This window comes from Gymnoscopelus microlampas (assembly GCF_963454915.1).
Source record: "Gymnoscopelus microlampas genome assembly, chromosome: 11".
Classification (NCBI taxonomy): Eukaryota; Metazoa; Chordata; class Actinopteri; order Myctophiformes; family Myctophidae; genus Gymnoscopelus; species Gymnoscopelus microlampas.
In genome coordinates, this window is record NC_139948.1 from 34422444 (window position 1) to 34443446 (window position 21003).

The window sequence follows — 21003 nt, forward strand, 5'->3', positions numbered from 1 at the left end:
ACGCACACACAACCTTATTATTTGGTACCAGGCAGAATCTTTAAATACACGTTCCAAGGATTATGAGAAAATAGTCGGCAAGAAAACAATAACAAGTATTTAGTAAAAAGACAGATGTATCTGAACATTGTTGCCCTAAAATAGAGTCAAGATATGCTTAATAATACCAAATTGTATGGAATATGTGTTTGTTTGTGTGTTGTATACTTTGAGATTTACTATGTTTCCCTTTTTGGGTGTAACATAGAATTAAAAATGAACCATGTGGGACATTATTTCAATCTGGTACATGGCAGTTTCTTAAAATACACACTTCAAGGATTAAGAAAATGCAATTGGTAACTATTTAGTAAAAACAAAAATATATGATATGAACATTTTCAGCTCAGTTTTCGTGGTGCTGTTTTTGTCTTGTAGCCTAATAGAGTCAAGATGTGCTTGAATCTTAGTAATAACCACTTTATTCCATGGGTCCAAATTGTATGGGATTTATTTGATCTTATTTGTCTCTGGTTGTTTCCTTCAAAAAGTTATGCTCTTTTCTATTTCTTCCATTTTCAGGTTTGGGTTCAGGATATGTGTAATAAAAGGTTAAAAATGAATCCCATGGGCCATCATTTCAGCCTGTTACCTGGCAGAATCTTGAAATACACACTTCAAGGATGAAGAAAAACCAGGTGGCGGAAAAAAATCCACCCTGTGGCCCAATAGCTCTGTCTCTTAAATTAATGAACAGTAAAATGAAACAAGATAAATGTATCATGCCAAAGTGAGTATGTATTAGGCCTATATCAGAACTTATACGTAATACGTTATAGTGAATTGGAAAAATATACTAGCTAAAAATATACAACTTTAGATTAGAACGATTATTATCTCGATTACGTCATCGAAGTGTGACGCGACATTTTCCGATGGAAGAATCGGGCACCATCGTGTGACTTCGAGAAACGTCAGTGAGGTCATGCGGAAGTGGGAGGGGCCTGGGTGACACATCAAAACCCATGATAAAAACACACACACATAGGATGCTAACCTTTTCTGCTCGAGTCGGAGGCACACTTTTGACCAGCTTTAACGCTAAATACGCTTATTTCTGCTGACGACTAAACAGAACAACACAAACAGTCCTCCGGTGAGTTGAAATCATAAGTTATTGTGTGAAAACAATTTGGTGTAATAGTTGGGCGTAACGTTCATTAAGTGTAAAATGTAGCTAATGCTAGTTAGCTCTTAGCTATTGATAGAGTCAGCATTTTAACGTTATGTGAAGCCGTTGTTACCACGGTAACGTTGCTTTTTTAATACTTGCTACCGGTGACATTATCAATGGTATGTTATGCCCTAACAGTGTAATATTTACAGCTATTCTTCAGTAACCTATCACCATTATTCTCTATTATTCAGCGTTTGCTTGGTCAGATGATACTAGCTATCTGTTGCTATTTGTTAAGTGAAGTGAAATCGTGGTAAATGTTAGCCAACTGTAAACAGAGGTGTGTTATTTGTTTGGTTAACCATTGAACGGTGGCGTGTTTGTCTCTTATTATAATCATCTGTCTGGTTATCTTGTACCAGCATCCAAGCTTAAGTTGTTATGTAACTTGTTTAACTCGGTTGGAAGTGGGCCTGTTGACAGCTACAAACTCCAAAGCCTATTATACTACTCTCCTATTATACTATGGCCGTAGTACGACGTGTCCCTTGTCAAAATGAACTGATCGACACGTTGAGATCAGATTTAAATCATACTAATGCTTTTGTGTTGTAGATATAGGTTTGGGTTAGTTAGAAGACAACCATTGTTTCATTAGATACTCCTGCCTGGCTCCCTTTTCCACGTTGTTTTAATTGCTTTGAAGAAATGGAAGTATTGATTGATTGAATACATTTATTAGTTTGTAAACGGTACAGTGGTACGATTTTACAAAGATTTGTTAAGAGCATAACACAAAAGGTCCTATGGCTTGTTTCCATTGTGGTACTGGGTATTCAATTTATCAAGAAATTTAAAGACGTACAATAATATATAATATATAAACAAGACATCATTAATGCTAGAAGCAATGAACGTAAATGTACATACAAATGTGTGTATTATTTTGAGTTGCAATGCAATAAGTTGAAACAAATTAGCTACAACTAATCTGTGTTAACAGACTTGAATACGTTGTCTTATATTAGCTGTCCTTTTGACATAATCATAGCCTAGCAGTATCTTTTGCATAATGAGCTTGCTGTTTCTTCACTTAAAACATGTCTTGTGATGTTGTTGGTTGTGATGTTTTTCTATTATGTAAAGGGAGGAAAATAAAATGTAATGGGCTTATCAAGCTACATAAAAAAAAAGTTTGGAAACCTCAGTCTATTATATCTCCCCTTCAATAATACCAATTGGTATTGTATTTTTTATCGTTGATTAGTGACTAATAGTCACTTTTACAACGAGGTATAACTTGTAAGAATCATGCAATTGTGGAATGAGTATCACAGCTAAATCTGTGGGTAGCGCCCCCCAAATATTTGCTCTCGTTTTGATCGACCTGCCGTGCTGGCAGGTGACTGGCACCTGAGCATTGGTCCTGCAACTTTGTTGAGTTTGTGTATGCTCCAAGCAGCAACACTTCCCCCATGGAAATATGCCACATTTGTCCCTTCAGGATAAGGCCATACAATAGGGCAAGTGGAAGCTGCTGTTCCGTTACGCAGAGTGAAAGCATTTGGTGTTAGCCCTGCGGGTGACTAATCATTAATCAACGATAACAACAATATGAAATACAATACTAATTGGTATTATTGAAGGGGAGAAATAATCAACCAAAGTTAAGTTTCCAAAACTTTCTTTTGAGAAGTATAGTAAAACATCGCTGCTGGTTTTTGTACTTTTGTTTACCACTACATTCATCCAGACCACCTTGCAAGCTTGTTTATTATTTCATAGATTAGCATCATCAACTTTTAATGCAGATCTAGAAAGAGAGTGAATCCTGAGTCTTGTTCAGTCTTTATTTGAAAACCATTGCCCCCTCTCTCTCTCCCAGGGTGCTAAGATTTGCTTATAGGTGGCCGCATCACAACTGTACAATGGAGTTTCCAGATCTCGGAAAGCATTGCTCTGAGAAGTCTTGCAAACGGTTAGGTAAGTGGGCTTGGAAAGACTAATTGTTTCCTCACATGGTTCCCCTTTGTTAAAGGCGAAATAAGTGTTAAATTACTCTCTATTCTGTGTGTGTGTGTGTGTGTGTGTGTGTGTGTGTGTGTTTGTGTGTCAACTGAGTGGATTACACAACTAAAACATGCAAAAGAAAAAAGAAGCCTTTACGTCCATTGCTCAGTAAAGCAAAATGAAACAGCTGTAATTTGAAAAGTGAGTCTCTCCCTACAGCAGGAGTGGGACGACTGTTGTACTAATACAGAATAAATGATTGTGTATTTTCTCAAAATCATCCTGCGGGCCTGATTGGACCCCTTTGTGCCACGGGCTGCCTGTTTGACGCCCCTGCTATAGAGTGTTTGTTCAGTGACAGGTGTCTCTCTATCTCTCCAGGTCTTTTTTAGTAAACGGAAAACGCATTTTCAGGGCAGGATTATGCCAATTCTATATAATCAGGAGAGAGAACTCGTACAGGATAAACAAGTGAAAATGGAAGTGATGAGCAAGTTTGAGGTCTCTGTGACTTGTATGGTCTTTTTAAGAAGCTGGTTTACTATTGCAGATTTCCTCCCCATGAGATGTGATGCCTGTGAAGAAATTTTCTGTAAAGACCACATCACCTATGCAAATCACAAGTGCATGTCATCATACAAGAAGGTACTTAAGATTTTACAGTATTCCACTGCAACACGCTCAATATGTTTTTGTATTGTTTTTTAACTTGTGATGTCAAAGGCCTAATGGCATTTAATGTTGTGACTTGTGAGTAGAGTCAATGGAATTGATTTTGGTATATTGATATTGGTGCTCGATACCATGTGATCATGGTCTTGACTCACATAAGTGAGGAAATAAGGTGGGAATAAGGAATAAACACAAGAGAAGCCTGGAATGTTGTTAAATTAGATTGAGAATGTGATATCCTCATCTAGTGATGATCTGTAACGGTAATTGTTTTTGTGCTTTGTGGTTGGTCATGTAGGATGTCCAGGTCCCTGTATGTCCTTTGTGCAACATTCCCATTCCCATCAAGAGGGGAGAAATGCCTGACATTAAAGTTGGTGAACACATTGATCGGGATTGCAAGTCCGACCCCGCCCAGAGAAAGAGAAAGGTTGCTCTTACAAATATACCATATTATACATGTATTTTCCATACAATGAGACAACATTGATACAAAGACCAAATAAAAGTATAATAAATCAGGATTCACTTTTTTTTTCTTTCAGATTTTTACAAATAAATGTTCAAAAGGAGGCTGTAAGCAGAAGGAATTGATTCGGATTACATGTGACCAGTGCCACCTGAATTACTGTCTTAAACATAGACACCAACTTGACCATGACTGTAAGACTGATGACAAACCAGTCTCCAAAAGTGGGTAGGTGCAGAATATCCTAATGCTCCACTCAACTCAACACTGTTCACGTGTCTGAGGTTCTTTCAACCATGATGTTTGATAGTCTGATTTCTTTACTTTAGACATGCGGCTTCGATGCGGGCCCAAGGTGCTTCCTCCAGCAAAGTGTCTGGTTCCAGTTCAGCCAGTCGAGGAAACCCTGGCCCTGTTTCTAATGGTGTGCCTGCAAACCACAGAAGCAACAACAACATTGGGTAGGTTGGGTGTGTGTGTGTGTGTGTGTGTGTGTGTGTGTGTGTGTGTGTGTGTGTGTGTGTGTGTGTGTGTGTGTGTGTGTGTGTGTGTGTGTGTGTGTGTGTGTGTGTGTGTGTGTGTGTGTGTGTGTGTGTGTGTGTGTGTGTGTGTGTGTGTGTGTGTGTGTGTGTGTGTGCGTCATTTGATTGTGAACAATTTAAAACATTTTCTCTCTCTCAGCCAGGGCCAATGGATGCCTACTCCAGTTGTAGCACAGAATGTAATACCACCATCAGCCTCACTTCAGGCTGGCCTGGTATGTATATTGTTCTAATGACACGGCATAGCCGCACTAAAAGAATATTAGTGAACATGTAATAGTTATTGTGGTTAAACATGAGTGTGTAACATCTTCTTGTCATTACAGACCGAGGAGCAGGCCTTACAAAGGGCTCTGGAGATGTCTTTGGCTGAGTCGAGTCATAATGTTCAGCCAACCCTTAGGTGAGCAATCCATATCAAGAACTATAATCCCACTATAAGAACTATAACCCTGCATAATACAGTATTCTTCAAACACTTCACCCATAACCCAGCCAAGAAAAATGTTATGACATGAAACTACTATTGATTCAGATTCACTTTATTGTCACTGAGATGCACTGTTTAGGTACATGTATGTGAAAAACGTACGCTCGCAAGCTCCAATACAATAAAAAACATGATAAAACACTCAATAAACAATAAACGCAGGGCAAGAATATCGGTCAAAGAAAGTGCATAGTGCAAAGTACAGAGAGTTATCACTTTTTGACACTTTTCACTGTTATTTATGTGTGCCGATGGCCTGTGGGGAAAAAACTGTTCCTCAGCCTGCTAGTGTGCGCTGAGAGGATCTTGTATCCCTTCACCCTTTTGGATTTTAGAGGAGAGAACAGTCTGGTGAACAGAGTGGATTTTCTAGCTTCTTACTAACTCAAACTGACCCTGTAGGCTCAGTGGTGTGCTGGATTTGCGTCTTGGGTGTTTAAAAAAAAATGTGCCTCATGTATTTACAGTTTGCCAGATTGATAACAGCAACATGTGCTCTGCTTTAACCTCAGGGCAACAATTCCTTGGAGGAATCCTTGTTGCCTGGCACCCACATTTTTGAATACTATAGTTGCTTGCCCCGTTATAACACTGAAAGCCATTAGGTATTAGAGGCTAGTTTATATGTTATGCTCTTTTACGTTTGGTGATAACTTTACCGTCATGTGTGTCATTGTTTTTCATTTTCAGCTTCAGCATCTGCTATGATAACCTGTTGTCTGATATAGTAGTTTTTGTGCCTTTAGCCCTCAGGAGCAGGAAGACCTGGCTCTGGCTCAAGCTCTCGCTGCTAGTGAAGAAGAGTACAGACGCCAACAGCAGAGACAACAGGTATCCGCCAGTAGCCAGTAGCATGCTAACAGGAGTACATGTAGGTACAAGCACATTGCCTCAATATGTTGTTGACTTTCACAAATGGTGCTATAGTAGGACTATACTAAATACAGGGTTTCCACGGGTTTTAAAAGGTCTAAAACAAGTATGAAACATTAAATTGTATTAGAAATTCTGAAATGCAAATTTCAGTGGTCATAAATTGTTTGAAAATTCTCATTTGTCACCGCCTCGTGTTCACTTCCATGTGATTTAGTTTAGCCTTTTTCCACAAGCAAATGAATGTGACTAATTGGTTACCTTTAATAAAGTCAAGTGTACTGGAGGGGTCAGACAACTGCCAGTGGATAGGGTGTTGTCAGGACCAGTCGATGGCTAAACAGGCAGGGTGTAGTGGAGGGTAAGCATTGTATACCCACCTTGTTCCTGAAAAAACATACCGGGGGGAGTGTTTACACATGGTGTACGATGAGAGAGAAGAGACCTTATTGATCCCGCGGGGGAAATTCAGTCGCCCAAGACGGCACAGCAGTTAAGATACTGGTTATAGTGCAAGAAAAAGGTACTGTAGAATGGCTGGTACGCAAGCCTTATTCTGTCTTGCACCATATTTGCAAGACGGTTATAACGGGTTGTTCGTTTTAGTACACTTGAGCTATTCTTTTACATGGATTGTAATGTGAGCAGTCTGCAAGAACCCACCACCCACATAGTTAAGAAAAGCTTGTAGCTAGACAATATAAGAAACATATTTGAACAAAAGAGCGCTAAGTAAGTGACTGCCTATAAGCCCAAATATGAAGCTATTGGAGCAGAATTGTTGTTGTGATATTTATGTCAGGATATGCGAGGGAAACAAAGGCTCTCTGCTCACACAAATATCACCTGAAAAGGAGAGGTGGATAAACACAGTGCCCGTGCCAACTGCGATCAGAATCACCGTAGCATAATGTATCCTCATGTCCAAGAGACATCTGTGATATCTTGACATATCAACTTGATATTCGCATGCACAATCTCAGTTGGGTTATCTTTTAAACTGCATACGGTATTAAAGCATGACACACACGCTCTGTGTCCTCTGAGCCCCATTTGGGTATTACTGATTACTGGGTATTACTTTGATGATTACCGTATGGCTACAGAGAAAGATAAAGAATGCCAGGAGTCTATGAATTCATGACATCCTTGCATGATGAGAAGTATTTGAACATATTAAAATAATACAGCAATAAATTATAATAATACAGCAATGAAATAAATGCATATCTTTTTCTCCCCCCTATTTCTTTGGAGATGCATAACAGAGGCCCATTTTTGTTTTAATTCTTATTAATGGGATTAATGAAGAATCAAGTGCATGACAAATTGTTTATCTGCCGTTAGAGCAAAAGAAAATATTCATCTTCATTGTGGTAGGCTACAATATCATAATCACAATAATAATAATAATAAATTGAGTGAACATGAGTGTTGGATTTTGATTGCAATCAGTGTGCACGCGCATTGCGAACCACCTACGCACATCTTAATCCCAATAATAGTAAGGAAATGTCTGTGCTGTCGCTAGTTAAGACCAAATCAAAGCTGGTCTTAGCGTAAGCGAAATGTCTGTGTGTAATATTTGCAGTGTACCCTGATTGCGCCAGACCACACCTCATTTTAAGACTTAACACGCCCATGGGTGAACACTGTTAGCCTGGGTGCCAGCCTGCTTCGCTACGTTCGGCGGATTTTTTTTTCTCTCTGCGCTTCTCAGTCTGGAATGCCCCCGATTGACTCGTCTTGTAGAACTACACTGGAACTACATAATGTTAAGTTAGGCAACGTCGTTGCTGATTGGATGTTGTTCAAACGAATGACGAATCAAAACGATCACACCGTTTTTTTTGTCCGGCCCCGCACCACAGACCAATCAGAAGCCACGGTAGGTTTCGAACCTTGGCTGCTGTGTCCCGCCTCCGGGAGATAGGAGGCATTCCAGACTGATAAGCGCAGAGAGAAAAAAAAATCCGCCGAACGTAGCGAAGCAGGCTGGCACCCAGGCTAGAACACTGTAGGCTCATGCGTTACCTAAACAAAGAGGACGTCGGGCGTAAAAATTACATCTGTGTAGTTCTGAAGATGGCAATGATAATTGCGCTGGCCCTTTGTGCCATCTTACGTCGAGAAGATGGGGACCACTACTTGCAAAACTTTAAATTATGATAAACAGCTTGGTTTATACATGCGAAACAGCCTTAATCTGGAATAAATCCACCCTAATTGGAACAAATTACCTGGTTTGTTTACACATATAGTATCTGTGCTACCATAACGCCCTCTCTGAAAGTCGGCAACCTTCCACTGGCATAGTTATGACTGGTATCTAATGCAGATGACACTTATAATTTCCACTCAGAGTGATATTAAAGTATTTAATTTAAAGTGCTGATTCCTGCAGATACCCTGTACATAAACGGCAATCTATATTAGATATTGATAATATATAATTATATTTCACAGTTTTAACAATTTAATATTAAAGGTAACCTTTATCTTTCTATTTCAGGGGAGAGAGTCCAAACAATCGAGCTGCAGCCTTTCATAACTTCTGACAACTACCTAGGCCTGCCTGCACATTCGGGATACTGAGGTCTAGCAGCAAAGCATCACAAAAATTCTTAACTTGAAGGATCATTCTCCATAAATTCCTGAATTATTACTGGCTTCTCTACTTTAAGCACATACTTTCACAGCTGGACATGTCACTTTTACCAATGAGTTGCTCTGTACATATTTTATATGCTGATCACTAAGCAAGATATTACCTTATGAATCTTAAATAAATTATTTTGAAGATGTTTTCCGAGACACTTGGTTTAATTCTGAACGACTTCATTTCCCGGTCACAGAAAAGAATGAGGACTTTTCTGTGAAACATTAGATTTCCCAAGTCAGACTTTCAGAAATTCCACCTTCTTGTTCTTCTCAGTCCCTTTGTGCTTGACCGTAGAAGATCTGTGACAGCTAGGCATTGTCCAGAGACCATACTCTCTGAGTTTTGTGTGTGTGTGTGTGTGTGTGTGTGTGTGTGTGTGTGTGTGTGTGTGTGTGTGTGTGTGTGTGTGTGTGTGTGTGTGTGTGTGTGTGTGTGTGTGTGTGTGTGTGTGTGTGTGTGTGTATAAACTTGAGCTCTAGTGACGTGGCATTTCTTTACAGGGAATTTGTGGAAGTTCACCAATTACAAATATGACAGTCAATATATTGATTGAATATTTTATTAGCAAGATTGTCAACAGTACAGGTAGTACGGTCAAAGGTTATGCTAAAAAGATGCACAAAAAGCCCCAGGGGGCTTGTTTCCATTGTGGTCCATTGCACTGCATTTTTATGTAATGCAATTAGACTTTCTATATAGATTTTGCACCAATATGACTGCAATGGCTGCTTAAGAATATTTAACATAACATTTTTGTATGTCTTTTTTTTTTTTTGAATGAACACTACACACTACACTGAGCAGATAAGTAAAATGTATAGCTAAATGATCCTCAGGAACCTACTGTATATTGAATCAATCAATTACTGACCATAAAAAAAAGAATTGGAAATAAAATACTACTTATTTTTTAACACTAGTTATTCCAGCTTTGTACAGCAGAGGGCAGTCAAACATTATAAATGAGGCTGCAGGAAATATGCTGCTTTCATACAAAGACCTCCAGTATTATTCCTGGTTATAATGTATATATATTTATCTATTTATAAATATAATTGCTTGATGTAACAAACATTGCTGAAATTAAATGAATGAAAACAATGGCCATGGCCACATACACAACAGTAATCTGTATCTTCTGAAAGATATATAATAGAGGGTCACATTTTGGCATGATAGTGATTTAGAATCGGTACCTAAGTTCAGTACAGACAGTTGAACGACAAGCCCTTCATTGCACACAATTGTTCCCATAACTTACTCTCTCACACATTGTACCGTATGTTAATTGATGGTATATAAAGATCTCAATCGATCAAAAAAAACATTTTTGGTGGGGAAAATACTTTACTATATCGCTCCCTCAGGTCTGGTGATGCCAACCTCTTGGACATCCCCCAAAACAAAAAAACGCACCTGGGGTGACAGACAGGGCTTTCTCAGTTGCAGCCCCCTCCCTTTGGAAGTCACTCTCACCTCTCATTGCCCTGTTCAAAGCCTCCCTCAAAACCCACCCTTTCAGACTTGCTTTCCCTGCCTAATTCAACTCTCCCTTTGTGCCTTTTAGTTTTAGCTTCATGTGTTTTTTTTCTTTGCTTAGCCTTTTATTAACTAGTTTTCTCTTAAAGTTGTTTTGTTTGTTAAGCGACTTTGGGTACTGAGAAAAGCGCTATATAAATTCAATGTATTATTATTATTATATATGAATACTATATTTTAATACTGGCAGTGGAGCAAATGCTTTTGCATTTTTTTGTGATTATCAATAATGCTATACAACATTTCAACTTTGAATATGATTCCAGTTCCTCACCATAAAGTACCAATAGTAGCCACAGCACAGTATATCAATCCAATCACCTGAGCGCTCGTCCTGATCCAACAGCTTCCAGCCATGAACATTGGGTGATGATATATGTGGGTGTTTTCCAGAGAGAGAGAGAGAATGTACCAATTTGTGTGAATTTTGTACAAAATTGGAGTAGTAGCAAACTAGCAATAACTGTTTTGAAGAAAACACAAAATGGAACTCGTTGAAAATGTTGACAGGTGGAAATGGCTGAGGCCTAATAGGGGAAGTTGCATCATGATGCAAGGCATCTTACTGTAAATCGATCTGGATTAAGAGCGTCTGCTAAATGCCTAAATTGTAAATTGTATCCAGGGGAAATAGATTGATTGATTGGTGTTATAGACCAAAATCTGACATGGCCTGTTATAGCACACCCATGAGGCTGATTTGAAAAATGTTGAGTGGAGATTCTTCCTTGGCCTCCTGGGATCAGATGTGTGTGCAGAGTTTCATCCAGTGGTGCCCGAGATTAGTTGCTCACAGACACAGACACTCAGACAGACAAACGGACAGGGGTGAAAACACCACATTCCCCCAGCCATTCTCACCGGCTTCGATGTAGTGTACTATTTCAAACATCCTATTTGTTGGTATCGCAATGAAATCTCACTTTTCAAGGATTTAAAGAAAAAATAACATGTACATATAGATTTATTTTTTATGTTAATGTTATATTATCATTAAAATCGTAGTTTTTCTTGGGGGGCCCACTTGAAATATCCATTCCTCACGACTCACCAGTGGGCCCTGGCCCACAGGCTGAGAACCCCTGCCTAAGAGATCATCAGATAGAGGTGTCCTCATTAAACCTAGAATACAATCTCAATCAGGTTACAGTGCCTTCAAGTCATTATGGTCCTACTCACTGGAATTCTCTAACACTTTATTTAACCTAGACTTAGAAAACTGGACCTGAATTGGCTCTGTACTTGTACTGCTTTTATTCCCTTTTTTCCCCCCTTCTTTTTACGTCTACACCAAATAATATGAATATGGTAAATACAGCATGGACAAGAAATGTACAGTATTGAAGTGTTATAAATATGAATAGGTGGGGTATGTACAGCATCGTCAGTAGTATAATATAAGTGAGATATAATACATGTATGGACAGTAGTAGAAGGCACAGGTTTATAGGTGAATAGTGGGTGAAATATGTTTTTATACAAGCGCCCAATGTTTTGAGTTTCAAGAAAATAGTTAAAAGGGTAAAGAAAAGAGAAAGTAACGAGCGAAACAAAGTCAAATAAGAAGGCACAATGACAAATATACACAAGGTGCATGGTTATAATAGACATAAAACAAGAAATGTGTGCTCCTCTGAGCACAGATCCTTGCCAGGCCAGGTTGCCTACCCGGGCAAAGTTTGGAAGCCAGTCATAGCTAATTGGAACATAGCATATGTACTGATTTGTGTGAGGTGTGGACAGAATTTGAAAGGGTTGTAGCAAAAAGTGTGTTTTGATGAAAACACAAAATCGCTGAAAATGTAGTCTGGCACAAATGTCATGATCCAAGGAAAAAGATGTTGACTGTATGTCCAATGGTTCAAGAGATATAGGCAAAACATGAAGCGAGCTGTTATAGCGCCACCAAGAGGCTGATTTGAAAGGTTTGGGGTGGCGGTGGCATACTACCAGTGTGTGTGCATAGGGTCATGGCAACCAGACAATGCCTTAATGATTTGTTGCATTTTGTGCAAAACGGCCTCTCCCGCTAACTTTTAAAGCCAATCGTAGTCAATCAGAAGGGCATGTGAAAATGCTGACACATACATCATGATCATGTGACCACAAAGATGATGTGTACCGATTTGCGTGAGTTTTGGACCAAATCTGTATGAACGCGAAATGGCGGAAAACACTCCTGGAATAGTCTTCCTTCTGAATTAAGGGAGAGCACCACTTTAGCAAAAGAGAATATCTTAACACAGTGAGCCGTATGGCCCATATCACTTGCTGTTATATCACAATTAGAAAAAGCCTTTCAGTGTTTCCTCCATTACTAATATGGAAGTGTAAGAGTGGGCTTTGAACCGATTATGTGTCTTAACACAGTGAGCCACAGCACACTCTTTTCCATTTCAGGGTGAAAGAGCATTTCAATCTCTTCTCCACTACTAATATGGAAGTGTATAAGAGGAACCAATTATCTTGGGTAAGCCACCGTGCTTACTGTGATGGAACAGTAAGCACTGTGGCTCCATCAATATGATGTCAGAGATTCAAAATGAGCCATGCCGTTATTAATACACATCTGGTGATGTGTGCATGGCACAGCTATAAAAGTATGGGTGTGAGGGATCCTACAAACCCATTAGCCAAATATACTGAACAATGTAACTGGACATGGTAAGGGTCCGCAAATAGGTACGGGCTCAGTATGTCTAGAACAGGAGGTTGATGTACCAAGGGTGTCACATCTCCCTTTTGACACAGAGCCCTGGGTAGGCCACCTAGCCTGGCAGAGATATGCTCCCCTTTCTAGTTTTTCAAACCAGTGACCATTGCTAATTGCTTGCTTCTGAAGTTGTAGTGAACCCTGCCACAGAACAGGATTCTCCACCTTCACTACCTACCTGGCTCAGGGGTAGAGTGGCCGGGTAGAGTGAAATGGAAACCGCAAGGTTCCCAGTTCGATCCCGGTCTCCCCCAGAGTTAGTGTCGAAGTGTCCTTGAGCAAGACATTGAACCCCTAATTGCTCCCGATGAGCAGGTTGGTGCCTTGCATGGTATCCTCCGCCATCGGTGTGTGAATGTGTGTATGAATGGGTGAATGTAATGCACAGTCTATGTAAAGCGCTTTGGATAAAAGCGCAATATAAATGCACCATTTACCATTTTTACCATTTTACCCTCAATAGCCACAGACCAAGCACTGCCAGTTGATGCCTTCCCCAGAACAGCTCCTGCAGCAGGAGAGGATTCCTATAACAGCGAACCTTCTCACAGGGGAGAAATCAATTACAATGTCCTAGCCTAACGTTACTGACCGAACAATGGCCATAAAAATCAGGCCCCACTCAAGGACATTGACATGAAAGCAGAGTAACAGAAACAATTATTCTAGAGATTCATTTCAAAACAAGATTTGTGGAAGGTGAGAGCATGGCAAGGCCGTTTTCAAGAGGAGCTTTGCTGAACAAAAGTTGAAAGTGCAATTGCAATTTCTGCAATGCTGTTATTCTGCACTCTAACTGTTATATTGCTAGCACAAAGCTGGGTGGCAATGAATCATGTTCAGTTAATCACTTCTTTTGCTAATGCATTGAAAAAGGATGTGGAACTGCAGTATGTCTATACAGTATTTTGTATTGTGGCTACTCTTCAAGGTTTTGAGTTATGACAGGATGTCTATTGAATTGATCATTTATGTAACAATCACCCAGAACAGGAATGTACCAGTGTACCAGTATATAAGGGAATGAGTTGCAGTTGGAGAAATTTGTGGGAAAACCACAGGTCAAAGGAATGAGATGATAACGTGGGAGTGGCAGGATCTGAAATGACAGAAGAGTCAGTGACCATGAAAACAAATGAGTAAAATGTATTGATATTGGTGACATGATTGACTGAATGGCAACACCTCTTTGTATTTGTATTCCTCTTGGTCAATATTCCTCTCATCTCACTCTGCTTCACAGGACTGAAGGAAAATGTCATTCATTTGCTATTTTCTGGTTTGAAGAAAGTTGGTGAAATATGGGCCATATGGGTAGTTGCGTCATGATCAAAGGAATCCAGGGATTTTATTTTATTTTGATGACCTATACATCACACAAACAGACAAAGTGTGCCTTTGGCCTGTCAGAGATAATAAACATGGCTGAAACAATCTGCACAGTTCAAATGTGGATGGCACTGGGCAAATGATAGGTGCAAATATGAGATAACACATTCTTTGTAAGCATAATTGCACTGAAGAACACATGCAAGTAAAGAAAAACATGCTAGTTTTAGCGAGCACACTAAATAAAACACGTGGCATCCAATAAGCAGCATCTGGGAAATTAAACGAGTGTGCACAGGAATGAGGAGTTGAGGGAAATTGATGCACTTCAGAATGTATTAGCATTATAAATTGCTATAAGTTATGGATCATCTGAATATCCCTTCTGATCCCTCCTTATGGCACATTCAGATTGCCATGAAAATTAGACTAGGCTACGCCATGATTAACCATTATGCATCAAGGAAAATAAACATGGAATGTTCTTTTTTTCCTGTAAATTTAAAACTTGCAAGGCATGTATAGGTTACTTCAACCTTAAAATAAAATATAAATAAAAACAAACAAAGATGGCAAGGCAAGGCTATTTGTAGGCCTATAGTATATAGTGTATTTCAACAAGGCAGTTCAAAGTGCTTTACACAAAACAGAGCATTGAGGCAAAGTGCAAAATGAAACTAGTATAAAATACATTAGAATACAATCAAAATAATTATTAAAACATTAAGAGGAGAGAATGAGAATAAACTTAACAAAAATAAATACAAAATACAACAATAAAGTTGCAGTGCACAAGTGATGAATCAAAAACCTCAGTAAAAGGTATCGACAAACAACAAAGTCTTCAGCTTTGATGTTAAAGGACTGTTGTAGCAGACCTGCTGTATTCTGAGTTTGATCCATATGTGGTGCATACAAATGGAATGCTGGTTTTACACGTTTAGTTTTGAATCTGGGGACAGAAAGCACATCTGTCCCAGACGACCTGAGAGGTCTGGATGGTTCATAACGTAGCTGAAAAATATATATTTAGGCCATAATCCATTCAATGCTTTATAAACCAACAGCAGAATTTTTAGTTCTGAGTACTGGAGAGACATGATCCACTTTCTTTGTCTTTACTTGACTCAAGCTGTAGCATTCTGAAGCTGTCTAATCCGTTAATAGGGAGACCTGTAAAGACACCATTACAGTCAAGTCTACTGTAGAGGAATGCATGGACAAATATTAAATCCTGGAGGCACAAGTCCTTTAATTCTTGTTATATTCTTAAGATGATAGTAAACTGACTTTGTAATTGTCTTAATGTGGGTGTTGAAATTCACTGTTAGCCAACAGTCCCTGGGTGATGTTGGTAAGAAAAAGATGGTAGATGCATAGAAGATTTAGGGAAGACACTCACTTAAATAAAGAGTTGAACGGCTCCAAAAAGAAAAATTCTCAAGACAAACCAAGATTCTCTACATGAGTTTCCATGGCAACTGGGTAAGGTGATGCATGTAGGTGGGACCTGAAACTGACCCATAACATAATTAACATTTGTAGGAATTCCACCAACTTTTCTGTCCAAATTATGTCAGAATTTGCAAAGAAAAACTGTAAAGGCCAAATCTGCATGTCCTAAACAATGCCATTCTTCCACACTAGTTTTGCATTTGTGCAACTTTACTTGAGAGTGTGGAGCTATGCGATTCAGTAGCGCAAGTAGAGAGTTATTGTCTATCATTTAAAGGGCAACTTTAAAGGGGCCAGTCTGACTGGAACTACAGGAAACATGGGTCCAGGAAGAACTGGCATTCTGTACGATGATGTCACAGTCGCCTAAATCATATTCAAAATATCACAAGTAATATATAAACACAGGGAACAATATATATATATATATACACTCCATCATGTTTATTATGTCCTCAACTTCATTAAAATAGGATTTGGGTTCAAAATTGGCAAAGTAGCCCTTTAAGCAGTACAAAAACTATCATACGTGTCATACTTCGAGTGACACAGGATTGGGCCTTTAACTTTTTTGGGCAACAAACCCTGTCTGTCAGTCTGTGTATTCTACCAAACTTGTAGTACTTGGCAATATGTGACAGAAATGACCCATAGCATACTCATTCATTTGTCAGAGGAGGATGTATTTCAGTGTGTCCTTTTTAACAGCTCAGAACTCCATAATTCTTTCTGCAGGTCAAAGTCTATCCTTAGAACAGTTTCAATTTTGAAACGTGTGTAGTGGTGTTAGGGGACTAATTAGGCCAACACAATCAGTTGATGGTACTGGGTTGTGAGCATCTCAGACAAATCATTTATTTTAACTGTCAAATGTTATCTCCTGGAGAACACCAACTGTTCATTTCCATGTCATTAACTGTGAGAAATATCTGCTGGGGACAAATGTTTCAAGTGAGAGATTTTACAACACCACAGGATGGCTGTGTGAAGAAGTGTGACTGTATTAAAAGGCATTGTCGTGCTTTAGACAGAATCCCAGTTTTGGGGTTACTATTTATTGCGGTAGAGCAGTTCATACTGATGTGATAAAACTGCATGCCTCCTAACAAAAGTGAATCTCCATATTAATACTAAAGGATGAATTGTATAGACTGCTTCTGCCATATTTCCAACTGAAAGGTTGAAAGGTTGTCCTCGAGTCCCTGCTTAGAAAGTCATAAAATGCAATTCTTCTTTATCAAATTTTCTTACAATAGAGGCAGTGCTGCAGTGGCCATGGGAGTCTGGAACTTGAATGTTGTTTGAATTTGAATTTGTTAGTTTATATGGAAAGGAATTCAGTAACATATTTACATAGAGTATAATATACAGTCATTTGTGCTGGAACATTCTACATTAAATAGCCTATACATACTTTTGCGCTCATTATGTCTGAGATATATTTTTTTACTGGTGCATACAGTACCTTATTATAACATATAATAGAATATAGTGCACTTATTGAAAGTAATTGAGTGGGGAACATGTAATGTGTTGTAAGGGACTGGTTCATGAAGCTAATCATGGTATTGTTATTTCTGTCACACTATTACTGCAGAAGACATTTCATCTTGTAATCATCACATTTCCCCGCGCTGGCAAAGTGCACAGCTGCAGTTCCATCTACCATGATTTCCATTAGATGAGAAATGATTAACACAATGGAGATGTGTGTGAAAAGTATTGTTCTTTAACTCTGATATAGTCTTCCATGTGTTAAAATTGTACAAACAGTATCCATAATCAATTCAAAATAAATGGAAGAAGCTAGCTTAAAGGGATAGTTCACCCCCCCCAAAAACAATTCTAGCGATCAGTCACCCCATGGAGACTTGAATTCATGGATATTTTTTAGTTTTGTCGCATTCCTAAGCCAATAATCTGATGAACGGCAGCGGTTCCGGTAGGAGACACAAAGAGTGTCTCTACCGGAACCGCTGCCTATCGGTCTGCTGGTCATCAAAAGTACTTGGACATTTCCACCTGGAAAGGGCATGCTGTGGTCAAAAAAACCTAATGAGGTCACATAAAAACTATTTTTATGTAAAGTTTCCTTTTGACTAGAGCCCAATTGACGCCAGATTTTTGGGTCTGATGTCGATCCCAGGTTTGGAGTCAATCTTGTCGACCTAAAAGCTCACAACGCGTAGCATTGCGTTGTGAGGTTGTAGATCGGCTATTTTTTTAAAGCTGGGGTGAAACGGGTGTCAAATAATGGCCAAACCAGGTTGGGCTCTATTTCTGACAGAATATTAGATGGGAGAAAGGTCTTGGAGGTATACATTATAAGTACGTTGAAAGGTCTTTCATAATGGCCAGCCTATAGCTACCTGTTAATAATTCAGAGTGGAGACTACTAAAATGTCAAAACAACTCTTGAGCTCTTGCATTCATACAAAATTATGTTTTCACCATCCTTTGAAAGTAATCCATCTGTGGTTGCTATGGAAACACTCACATGAACAAAAAACACCCAGAGGGATCTCAGAATAATAAGCCAACATCCCTTATTCTCTCAACTATTAAGTGGTGCACATTGCTGTAGGTACCGGTATGTTTCTCACTTCTCATTCTTTGTAAAGATAGGCAGTTGATATGACACACAGTAATGACGAGGTGGATTGTTCCTTATGACCAGAACTTATTTAACTCACAATCACAATTTGTTGTATTGTTGGATAACCATAATGATGATGATGATGATAATAATAATAAGCTTTTTTTTTCAATGTTAGTGAAGTGAAACATTGACATTTTACAGTACATGCATAATGCAAAAAGAAATACCTCATACAGTGTAAACTGTAGACAGAGTGATTTTGACTAAATAGGTACTGTAGGTAGACATGCAGATAGCTAGATGGATAATCTTATTAGGTATGTGTATAATGAGATTTCTCAAATTATTAGCATTGGAGAGCCTACATTTGTACTGCTGGAAGTTTGTGAAGTACACAGGATTGTGTACACCTTGTTTTATTCGAAAATATCTGGAGAAAATATGTTGGGTAATATAATGGATAGCAATGTAATAAAGAATGCCTGCAGAAAGGTTTACCGTTCATTTGCGTTAATAGAGGTAAGGTAGTAGCACTCTAGAATATAGTGGTTCTCAAACACCACTATATTCTAGAGTGCTTTAATGGGTCCATGACATTTTCATGTCAAGGACCCAGTGGCGAAAATATGCATACATTAACTAAATTTGAGGTTAAATGCGAACACTATACTATAGGGTGGCTATTGCCATGGCTATATTGCCACCCCCTGGGACGCCCCTGAAAGGACCCCCTAATTGATGTATTTGGGCACGGACCCCCATCTAAAAAAAAATGTTGCCACTCTCCTGTATATGATATAAGAGAAGATTTGTGTTTTAAAAAAATAAATAAAAGATCGAATATTTTTTTATTTCATTTTTTAAAACACAAATCAGCAGATCTACAAGCTCACGATACGTTGTGAGCTTATAGATGAGCTATTGTTGAATAACCTAAATCTAAAAAACGATTTTGATGCTATATTAACTAAGTTTGCTGGGGATGCCCTGGAACCCCCTCACTGACTGTACAGTATAGGGGTCCTCGGGCCACACTTTGAGAACCACTACTCTGGAATAAGATTGATTCTGGCTCCTTTCTTCACTCTGGAGCATGCGGTTCCTTGATAGATTACAGCTGACAGCAGACAACATGCTCATCATCAGTGAGTATGAAACACAAGAGCATGTCCCCAGAACAGATTATGAGTTTTTTTCACTAAACCTCTATAAAATTGGACTAGAATTAGTGGTGAGCCTCCTCAGTTTACCACAGGGCAGACATGCTTTGTTGAGGAAATGTTCTCATCCTATTTTAGTGGGGTTGAAAATCTAATCTAGGCTGGGTTGCCAATTGTGCCACTGATCTCAAGGGGTAGTTGAGGAGGGTCGCTCCTTGTCTCAACAGTGTGTTGATATAGCGGCACACAAGGATGCAAGTCAGCCTACCACTCCTGTACATGTGTACTCATTACTGTTGGTGACACAGCCCACCAGGTTGGTTTCATTAATTTGATTAGTGTCACTGATGCACAGGGACAGTGTGGTACGTCTCTAATTTTGTTTTTTAAATAATAAATACTTGTGTTCCTCTAAATACGGTTTTATGTACATATTTGACACTTCATATGCGTACGATGTGGATATTGCAAAATCGGATATCAAGGAAGTATGGTATAGCCAGAAAAAGCCAAATCAGTGTATGAGCCAGTCATATTAGAACTGATGATATAGGCTGACCCTGTGCCTCCCTATGTTTTCCTTCACTACTTAAGTCCTATAATTATGTTGACAGAGGTCCCCCAATGTATTCTGTATCATGTTGTTAGTATGACAGTATAGATCAGGGGTGGAGCCAAATCTTCCCTATTGTTTCTGGCAACGAGAATCAATCATATAACATTGTGGTGAGCATATATGTACCAGACTAAAGCAGTCATGGGTATACACATACTATAGTTTGCAATAAGCAAATCAAGATGCAGCATAAAATGGCCCTAAGAGCAAGACTTGTATATGGCCCCAGCTAAACAAATCCAGCAGCCTTTATAGTGAATCTATTGGTTTGGCTTTGGCTTCTAGAAGTGATAAACCTTCATAATTGTTTCTGTGGCAAATATGTAATGATAAACTGTAAATATTTATTGTGGTGTAATTTGGTGTTGAAATGTTTGAAAATCCCATTACATACATGCATGTTTGGCAATACAGAACAGTAATGTTGTCTAATTTTTAGAATGCTTTGTTGACTAAGTGAAGACACGTTGCTTTGAATGTGACTTTTCCTCTGGGTACTGTATATTATTTTAATTTCCTGGGTATATTATTTAAATATGAACCTCCATAAAAGCCTTGGGGGCAGCAATTCAACATGCTGAAGATGAATACAAACACAAGACATTGCAACACATTGGGACATGCTGCATGCAGGATGTTAAGCCTTGCCCTTGATTGATCTCCTGATGTGTTTGATCAATATTTTTTAAAGGTTATTTGTCAGCATACCACCTGATTA

At 38.9% G+C, this 21003-nt stretch overlaps 1 protein-coding gene across 2 annotated transcripts; it reads left to right on the top strand.

The window, feature by feature from the left end:
* The first annotated feature begins 1008 nt into the window (after positions 1–1008).
* On the top strand, positions 1009–9030 carry zfand2a (zinc finger, AN1-type domain 2A). Of its 2 annotated transcripts, none has more exons than XM_084071644.1 (10): positions 1009–1135; positions 3042–3139; positions 3717–3811; positions 4137–4268; positions 4384–4535; positions 4637–4768; positions 4989–5064; positions 5176–5252; positions 6086–6210; positions 8725–9030. In XM_084071644.1, the coding sequence occupies exons 2-9, from the start codon at positions 3085–3087 to the stop codon at positions 6189–6191; spliced, it is 825 nt and encodes a 274-aa protein (XP_083927770.1). In that variant the 5' UTR covers positions 1009–1135; positions 3042–3084; the 3' UTR covers positions 6192–6210; positions 8725–9030. The 2 variants fall into 2 exon arrangements, with proteins under 2 accessions (XP_083927770.1, XP_083927769.1); XM_084071643.1 differs by having other exon boundaries at positions 6086–6170; positions 8725–9028.
* Positions 9031–21003: the final 11973 nt, after the last annotated feature.

Coding starts and splice junctions, on each gene's coding strand:
- zfand2a (XM_084071643.1), top strand. CDS start 3,085: ATGGAGTTTCCAGATCTCGGAAAGCATTGCTCTGAGAAGTCTTGCAAA. Junction 3,812..4,136: donor GCATGTCATCATACAAGAAG/GTACTTAAGATT, acceptor TTGGTCATGTAG/GATGTCCAGGTCCCTGTATG. Junction 6,171..8,724: donor GCCAACAGCAGAGACAACAG/GTATCCGCCAGT, acceptor TTTCTATTTCAG/GGGAGAGAGTCCAAACAATC.